Source organism: Ornithodoros turicata, chromosome 2 (genome assembly GCF_037126465.1).
Source record: "Ornithodoros turicata isolate Travis chromosome 2, ASM3712646v1, whole genome shotgun sequence".
NCBI lineage: Eukaryota > Metazoa > Arthropoda > Arachnida > Ixodida > Argasidae > Ornithodoros > Ornithodoros turicata.
The window spans coordinates 64,134,037-64,143,817 of record NC_088202.1 but is presented as its reverse complement, the minus strand read 5'-3'; the positions used below and the strand labels follow the sequence as shown (position 1 = coordinate 64,143,817).

The 9,781-nt window shown below is 47.5% G+C and overlaps 1 protein-coding gene across 1 annotated transcript; it reads left to right on the top strand.

Annotated features, from left to right (window-relative positions):
• Positions 1 to 285: 285 nt before the first annotated feature.
• LOC135384720 (uncharacterized) lies at positions 286 to 2,344 on the top strand. Its single transcript, XM_064613907.1, has 2 exons — positions 286 to 733; positions 831 to 2,344. Exons 1-2 carry the CDS (start codon positions 286 to 288, stop codon positions 2,342 to 2,344), a joined length of 1,962 nt encoding a protein of 653 aa, XP_064469977.1.
• The last annotated feature ends 7,437 nt before the right edge of the window (positions 2,345 to 9,781 follow it).

The window sequence follows — 9,781 nt, the reverse complement described above, 5'->3', positions numbered from 1 at the left end:
GCCTTACTCTCTTTGGGATCTGAGACGCTTGGTAAGCTGCTGTATCTCATGAATGAATCTTGGAGGGACGGAGTCGTACCTGACATGTGGAAGACTGCCCGCGTAATCCCGGTGCTGAAACCAGGAAAGTCACCAAGAGAACTGGCATAGTTTCGGCCCATCAGCCTCACTAGCTGTCTCTGCAAACTTGTTGAAAAGTTAATCCTGAACCGCCTCGACTGGTTCTTGGAATCGCGAAGCCTTCTGGATCCAGCGCAGGCGGGCTTTAGACGGGGACGTAGCACGATGGACTGCGTGATTAATGCGGTATCCCACGTGGAACAGGCTAGTGCTGACGGCCTCCTGAGTGGTGCCGTTTTTCTGGATGTCAAGCCAGCCTATGACACCACAAGTCACAATCACGTGCTTCATGGACTTTTTACTATGGACGTCACGGGGAGAGCCCTTAGGTGGATCTCTGACTTCTTGCGAGACAGGACTGTATACGTAAAAACCTCAGAAGGCGAAACCCTTCGTCACGGTACAGCAGCTGGTGTCCCACAGGGAAGCATCCTTAGCCCGCTCCTGTTCAACGTTGTCATGGCCGCACTACCCTCTATCCTGCCACGGGGCGTCAATGTTAGCTTGTACGCTGATGATATTTGTATCTGGTCTTCTGGAAAGCAGCGGCGAGCACTACAACGCCGCCTGCAAAGCGCGCTGGACATTGTAGCCTCCTTCCTGGCAGAGAGAGGTATGGACCTGTCCCATGAAAAGAGTCCCAAAAAAGTTTTTGCCTTTCACACGCCGCCATTTGAGAAATCTTCAGCTCTACATAAGTGGGCACCCAGAGAGGCGCGTTACGCACCACCGGTTCATTGGTCTCAACCTCGACCGCAGCTTATCGTGGAGAGCAGAAGTTCGCTGCTTCAAAGACAGAGCAGAGTCCCGAATGAACGTTCTGCGCTACCTCTGTGGTACCCGGTGGGGGCTCACTTGTGGGGCTCTTTTCGGTCTTCACCGGTCCCTTGTACGTCAGGTGTTGACTTACCACCTTCCAGTACTGCATCACCTCTGCCCCACATCTGAGCAACTGCTCGAGACCATTCTTGCGAAGAGCATCAAGACGTGCCTCGGCGTCCACAAGTCCACATCGACTGCTCTAGTCTTCGCGGGAGCCAAGGAACCACCTGTACCCATCATGAGGCTCGATCAGTCTCTTAGCCACTATCTGAGGCTGGCAACTCGCCACCATCGACACCCCTTAGTGCGCGCTTTGACTCGTCGTCCAGCGTCTGGGTACAGCCAAGCCGTTCTTGCCCACCGAAGCATCATCCCCAAGCACAAATCTCTGCCGAAGCACCCTGACCCACTATGGGCCCTGCCCACACCCCCTGTCTGTGTCGAGGTACCTGGAGTGTCCTCGAAGAAAACTGCGTCGACGGTTGTTCTACGGCAGCTCACCTTGGCCGTGCTTGACAGCGATATAGGGAAGATTCAGGTTTTCACCGACGCATCAACAACGCGTTCCGGCTCTGCTTGCGCCTATGTGATCCCGCAGTTGTCAGCTGAAGGATGTGCAAGGCTCTCACACCGCACGTCGGCGGCGGCAGCGGAACTGCACGCGATTTGTATGGCTCTTGTCTTCATTGCATCCTCTCCATCCCCAGCTCAGTGGTCCATCTACACCGACTCCAAAGCCGCCTTACAAGGCCTTCTCTACTCTACAGGATCCTGTCTTCAATGGTGCATGACGTCCTTGACCTACGCCTCTCCCGTATCACGGGGACATGACATCCAGTTGCAGTGGGTCCCTGGCCATTGCGGTGTCCCCGGAAATGAGGCTGCGGATGCAGCTGCCAGGCGTGCCCATCTAGCGCGTGGCGTTCGCATGCACCTCGTCTACTTCACAAGAGGGGATGCAAAGAGCACGATAAACGCAGTAGTGAAACGTCTGAGCGGGGAACACTGGCGTCGATGCGTCCCAGTTAACGCACTGCTGCGCAAAGTGGATCCAGACCTGCAGTTTTTAATGCCCCCAGCGCTCCCCCGGGCCGTTACCTCCATCATTCATCGGCTACGTCTCAATGTGCCATATACCGGCCGCCTCCTCTTTAAACTTGGGAAGGTTTCTACACCGAATTGTTCTGAGTGCGGGGTATTGGAGGACACAGAGCATGTTATAGAAGCCTGCCCTCGATACAGAGATCCTCGTCTTTCCCTTGAGGCGGCACTAGCCCGCCTCGACAATCGCCCTTTCTCCGTTGGGAAGGTTCTAGGCTGCCGGCCTGCCCAACACCAGGTGCCGGCATTGCGCGCTCTTGTGGACTTCCTTACCGCTTCGGACTTGCTTGACACTCTGTGAAAACTTCGGTGACATTGTGTTCGCACTATATCTGACATTGTGCACTGAGTGTCTCTCGGCGTCGAACGTCTCCCCGTTTCCTTTCCCCTAGTTTTCCTTTATGCTTTATCCTGCTACACCCACTCTACCCCTTTCTTGTTTCCTGTTTTTGTTTGTTTGTTTGTTCTATTTTTCGTAGCTAACCTTTTCCTTCTTCTTTTTTTTTGCACCCACAAAGGGGTTTGGGGTAGCCAGTTCAAACTGGGTCGGGACTAACCTCTCCATATTTTCCTTTCTTTTTCCAATCCAATCCAATCCAAAGCTTCTGAAGGGGCCGGCAAATGTATACACGGTGCGGCACTGGCGATATTCTTCAATCGGCACGAATTGCTTCTGTCACCGATTTGCCACAGTGGCGGGGATAAATCCCAATTTCGAAAGGAGGGGAAGACTGGTGTTTTCAACACCAGTTATTTTCTGCTACGATGAACTGGTGTGCAAACATTATGCACAGCAGATGACGTGTGTACAGAAGTTTTAGCGCGATGCTTTTGATAGAGCGCAGTAAAATAAATGACATGCAGATTGCAGAAATGAAGACGTTCACATTCGTGTAAAACAGGACGCAGGTATCACGTGAGTAGAATTTGCAGGATAGATCATACTTCGTTGTCGCGCCAAATGAATTGTATCCAGCGTTTCCTGCGGCCGCGCTTGTGCTACCGGGCAGGGAAACAATAAAATCTCATACTTCCCTGCGTTCTCGGAGCTGCCAACGCCGCAGCAATATGAGCCACGCAGATCTGGGGTACCCGAAATGTGCTGGTCATTGCAAAAGTAATAAAAAAAATCAACAGCAGCTGCGTACGGGAGGAAGGCGAGAGCGGATTCGCCTTCAGTGCGGTTTCGCTCCTCCTCGCCGCTTGGGTGGCTTGGGGCGCTCATGCAGCAAGACTTCTATAGCAACTTGAAGAAGCACCTGGAAGTAAGTTACCTTGTATTGTGAGCATTTTACCGGCATTAGGAGGTTACCAAACGCTTTTTCAGAGGAAGCATCCTGGTTTGCACCGTGTTGCACAGCCGAAGCGTAAAGCTCCGGATGGCGAAAGGCAACCAAGCACTCAGGCTCAACAGAAGAAATTGATGTAACTGGTAGCCACGTCGTCTACAGTATCTCACAGACAAATAGACCGGGCTATTTTAAACGTTGTTGTGGGGAGCATGCAGTGCTTTTCCGTTGTAGAGAACGAGTAGTTTAGACGGATTAAGGCTACAGGTGCTGCCACACACCTGCTGCTGGTACACCAACCTGCCTCTGCAGCTTTTTTGCTGTACCTCCCTTTTCCTTTGGAAATAAATACGAAAGTAAAAAAAAAGGTACTCCAGCCTGCAAGAACAGCAATCGGGTGTAGAAGATTACTGAACATGTCGTCGCCCCCTCGAAACACTAGCGCACGCTGCCCAAATAGTTGTTAGATGAGTCGTGTAGCAGTGTAAAATAGAATACATCCTGTGCTTGGATATGCATAAAAATTGTGCACGTGTAGCATATAATGTGTAGATGTTTCAGTTATTAGCTCTTGTGTATTTTAGTTATCGTACTATTTGTGCTAAATGCCGACATTTCAGCTGTTTGAGCCTGGTGCCCTCGTCCTTGATACGTATACAAGAGGGCACGCATCCTCGGTGGAGGCTGCACAGCTGATGACGCTCTGTCCAGGTGGCAAATTGGACATTGCTTTTATAGAAGAAGGCAGATTTCCGCCAGAAGACCAAAAAGCAGTTTATTTGAGATAGTACCAATTACTTCTCTTTCTTTTTTAATTGCACAATATAGGGCATGTTACGTGACTACTTGGGCTTTTGCCTCTTTCCAGGTACCTCAACTGGTGACTTCAAGCTTATGTAACACCATAGTATAAGCTCACAATGAAGCAGGCCAGCTGGTGTCGTTAGTTCCTGTCCCTCAGTCTCGGGGTTGATTATGGATGTATTACATAGTTTTGGAAATCTGGTTGAACAATAAATGTATTAAATAACAAACAGTTATGAGAAATAAATACGTTGTGCACAACACTCTTACAGAATACGCTGCAGTTGAGTTTCTGTAAGCACGGTTGTCGTTAATGCTAACTGTTCACATTTACGGCGCGCTCAACACTGAACACCTCATAAAACACAAATTTTTACGTGAAACATATTCTTAGGCAAACAATAAGTCCTTTGACGGAAGGAAATACGGCCAGACCGTCGCGTCTGTAGACGACGAAATGCAGAGTAAATCAGAATCTCTTGAGAGCGCGAAGCTGCGTTTAATAATAATAGTAATGACAATGAAAAACATAGTTGAAACAACGCAAAACAAAACAGACCACCCAGTCTTTTACATCGACAATTCGTACAAACAAATCGAACTTGTGTGCAAACAAACAACAACAAACGTACAAACAAATCGCGGCGAAGCGCAAAAGGGCGTAATTCATTGGTGTGAGGACGCAATTCAATGGTGGATACCTGAGAAGAATTCAGGGACATTCCCTCTGAACGCTGGCTTCACCTTACTTCAGAAATGCCTTGTAAGATAAGCAATGCCACGGGTCACAACAGCTGAAACGAGGAATTCCATGATAGGCAAGCATGAGCGATGGGCAAGACACGTAAACAAACACAAACACGAAGGCTCAAAACCAGCAAGACGTTTTTGGCAAAACGTTCCAGCAAACGTTCCAGCAAAACGTCTTGCTGGTTTTGAGCCTTCGTCTTTGTGTTTGTTTACGTGTCTTGCCCATCGCTCAGGCTCGCCTATCATGGAATTCCTCCACCAGCTAGCCTGCATTTACGCCATTCTGTCACTGAAACGAGGAACTGTTGGGTAGGGCGGGAGAGCAAGCCGGAGGCCGCGTGAAACGACATATCATTGTTCCGCTATCCTTCCGCCAACGCGGTTATCAGTTTATTATTTTTTGTTTCCCTGGTTTTTTTACCAGACGCCTGCTAAACAAGCTGAAGAAGAAATCTTGTTTCGCCGCTTCGGTTGTACGCCGACTTGAAAGCTCGCCGTTTTCGGGCTGCGGGAGTATACAGCTTAGGAAAAAAATCCATGAAGAAGACCGAGAGACACAGACACAGAAGACGACACAAGTAGGTTCTCAGAACTGGTTGAGAACCTATGTGTGTCGTCTTCTGTGTCCGTGTCTCTCGGTCTTCTTCATGGATCTATACCAGCTAGCCTGCACCCTTTCCCTTGTTTCTTTAGGAAAAAAGCTTCTGAAACGCTGGGATTTTGTATTGAGCTTCTCTCAGCCTACCCTGCTGCTTAGGGTTGAGCAGAATCCTTGGAATAAATCAACTCACGGATTGTGTTCAAGAAATGTTCCCCTATAGGGCCAGAGGGGAGGCTGGAAAAATTTAAATAAAAGATTCCAGCGTTATCGAAAAGTTTGTCCCAACCTGTGTTGGCGGCATAGGTGGGCAGAATATAAAAAGCCCATCACAGGCCTAATCATGAACTGCGCACAGGAAGCGTTATCGTTTCTCTCAGACCTGGCGCGCGCAGGACTGCATGCGCATTGGCCGTCGCAGGGCATAATGAGGACATACCGCGTGTTAGAGGATATCGAAGATTTGAAGATCCGGCCTCTTAGGTCATGTCTCAGTAATCAAAAACAATGTTTAAAAATATGGATAAAAAACGGGGATATTGAGTTCGGTCCACGTTGCAGCAAGCTCATTTGCAAGCGGCTTTTTAAAAGCGATATCTGGTGGTCTTGCGACCTTCAGGACGCTTACCAAACAGTGCGGCCTTTCTATTACGTGGCTACAATTCTGTTATCACCGTGCTTCCGAAAAACCACTAAAGAGAAAGTTAGTGAGCCAATTTTGGAAATATTCATCTGACACACGTGTAGTGGTCATGGAATTTGCACCGCGCTGCGTTCGTGTGTATACGAAAACAGAATGAATATGCCACCCATAATCACGGAATCCAAAGTGTGCGATATTCGATATGCTATTACCCACACAGTGGCTATCTCTCCCATTTATCAATGCTGCTTTTTAAGTGACCAAGAGCAAAATAACAACGTTTTTGCACACAGTATATACGTAGTATATACTGCTTTGTTGTATATCAGACTAGCAAGGCAGCCCGGCTTCGCTCGTGTCCTTAAGGATTTTAACAGCCGTATCAGGCCCGTGCGGAGCTCGAATTTTTTGAAATCGCTTCTTAGTGTGCACCTACACGACCTGAGGAGCATGTGTGCCAAATTGCCTCTTTCTTCGTCCAGCGGTTTGGACTGTGGCTGCATGATCGTTCCGGACAAGCTCCTTTATGTATATTAGAAGTTGTATGCTTAATTATTATCTCAATATCTCTTTTTATTGTGATTTGATTATTATTGAAGAAGATTATCAGTACACCGACAAAAATATGCAATACAATATACACATGATAAGAAGCCGTCGATTCGTCCCCGAGTTCTGTGATGACAACGAGGAAACGCTGGCAGTCGAATGGACGTCAGTGCGATAACCGCGTAATTTTATATTTGGCAGCGGGGACATGAATCTTTATGCTATCGTGATATACCGGAAAACACGTCGAAGAAGCAGTTAAACTCTCCGCAGTTTCCTTTCGTTTCTACACCTCTGACTTTGTGTCCGTATAATTGTGCGTCATGGTTATCTGCAGGCAGATAAACAACCTTCCCTCCTCTGTTTACTACTTGTTTTTAGGTGGAAAACGATTTTTCAACCACGCTTAGTAAGGGCCAGAATGAAACCCAGACGGCAGGTTCGGAATTGATTCTTGGAATCGGTAGAAAGAGTTCTTTTTCCAGTACTGCTCTGTCCGTGACATATCTCCCAAGCATTGTCGCATTCCGTGACCATGATCGAGTCACACTGGGGATGTTTATTTATTAGGGCAAAGCACTATAGAGGGGAGTGGGTTATAAAATAATCATATCGATAATACAGGTCATAAGAAAGGCAAAGAAGGAACATCAATTCAAGGGATCCAGAAAAAAAAAAAGTAACGGTTAGCGCTGTCATACGAGGTCTGTAAATAAAGTAATGAGACTGGCCGCGTATCGGCTGCTCTGGCAACCCTGCCTCCAGTAGGATATGTTTATAACACGTTGCAATGCATGTTGTAGGTAGTTATTCTTAATCACTGCGTTTAACATTAGATTATTCATGTGTGACAGAGGGAGAATGTCGAGCTACGGGTGATGCAAGAAAAAAACCTGTGCCGCATATCTGGGGAAGAAGCAACCGCTGACCGACAATAGTCGGTCTGGTGTCACGTAGCTTCCCTGGTGGCAGCATCCATGTATGAAATGAGAGTAAAGGAAAATTATTTTGGTGCATGTTGTCCATTTCCGTCGAGTCACCAAAGGCTTTTAAAATAAGGGTAGGGTATGCCCATAATCTGCCCGTGAAATCTGCATTTTGCTAGCTAATGAGCACTATCGCATCCACAGCCGACGAAGAGCGGTCGTGTGACTTAACGTGCGTGAAATCTTACACACGGGACACCGCATATAATGTGTAAGCGATCGGGAGGAATCTGGTTCCTATATTTAAGCCGGTTGTGGGTATAAAGGTGCAGACTAGCAAACTGCCTACCAACTCAAAGACTCAAACAGCGGTTGCTGCAACGCATCCGCGGTATCGATATGCGATTTTGAAGCTTCAACCAGCGAACTGGAATGGTTCCCAGATCACGATGGTCACCACGTACGAATAGCAACGTACTCCTAGGAGTTCTATGTATCTACGCAACGGTATTGCTACAGCGCTCGTCTTCAAGTACCGATCCTAGCACTGTACGCGCGGCTTTTAGCAAAAAGAAAATGAAAAAGCGCAAACAGCAACCAGTGCTCAATGCATAAAATACGTAGCAAGGAGGAAATAGAGTAAAATAAAAATAAAAAAAACGGAACGCGAAAGCGGGGATTCGAACCCGGGCATTTCTCGGTGAACACCGAAGCGTTACCGGCGACGCCAGCTCAACTTTTTTTTTTCTTAATCAAACTGATTTTAATGTGTCAATGGTATATACAAGATGCGGTGTAGAACAATAGATATGTACACTATCCACATTACAGCCCTATAGTTTCCAGTGACACTCTGCGAACAGGCATCTAACATACAGCACAACCCCAAAGGGCGGGAGGGATGGAGCAATACAAAGGGAAAAAGAACACAAAAATGTCTCAGTAGTCAACGGGTCCCGCCCGAAGGAGGTCAATCACGTGCAGCCACTTCTGGGATGTCTCCTCACAAGACGTGCAGATTAAAAAATCTCCCAGTGAAAACAGCATTCGCCGAAATATTGGCCACGATCCAGCGTCCAGTCGGTTCCCGGGAACCGGAACCGGGAACCGGGAAGACGCGGAAGGAGTCGGTTCCGCGTAACCCGGCATAAGCTCGTTCCGAGGCCTCGTTCGTTGATTGAGAACTTTATACGCCCTGGGCAAAAAAATGACGCTACTTCTTGGTGGCGTTCTTCGCCTCAGTTTGAAGTAGAATCTTTCATGTTCACGGCCCATGGTGGACATTTTTTGGGGAGCTTAGCGTTTCGCCGATATTTGCAAGCAAAGACGTACGGCCAGCCATTACTCCGTAGAAGAAACGCGAATAGGCTAAGTTGGTCGGGCAAAACATTCTGTGGTTCTAGAGGCGCGATTTTGGTGACAAAATGTCGTAGGGGGTCTCATTCGTCTATCCAGACGTGGACATTTTCTTGCAAGACTGGGTTTATTGAGAAGCCCGAGGAAAACTTGGTGCAATACATTGAACCTATGGGATATGCAGGTACAGCCGACTTTAGGGAGGGTGTTCCGCGATTCTCGGAATGTGTGAGTGTAAAAGCGTCCTTTTGAGGTTCACCGCGACCAGCCGTGACAAAAATATGTAAACCGAAACCAATTAATTACTGCAACAAATGACCCGCTTCGGTTGTAGATTTATCTCTAAAAGGTGCCAAAAGGGGTAGTACCCATTTTAATACCGACGGCGCCCTGCTTTAGAATTAATGTTTTTGACGAACCTCGTTTGAATTTTTATTTAAATAATGAGCGCATTCCACTCATTTACACGGTGCGCAGCTTGTAGGCGGTATCGGACAGATACTTGTAAAAAGGAAAGCTCTTCGATTGGTGCACCGATTCGCGAATTATTTAGCCAGGGGATTTAACTGAAACGCCCGGTATACACGCGTCGTCCTCTGCACTTTCAATCTGAATATTTCGATTTCTTTAGCTATTACTGGACGAAACACGCTTTTTATTGAACATAAAAGAAGGATACAAGCTAGCTGGTGATCATCTGGAGATGGCATTGCTCGAGATTGTCTTCCCTCAATCTCAAGGAATGTGATCTCCATGCTTAATTATGCTACGAATATGAATAAAAAACGTTAATATTACAGGTTTCGTTGAACTGAACATAGCG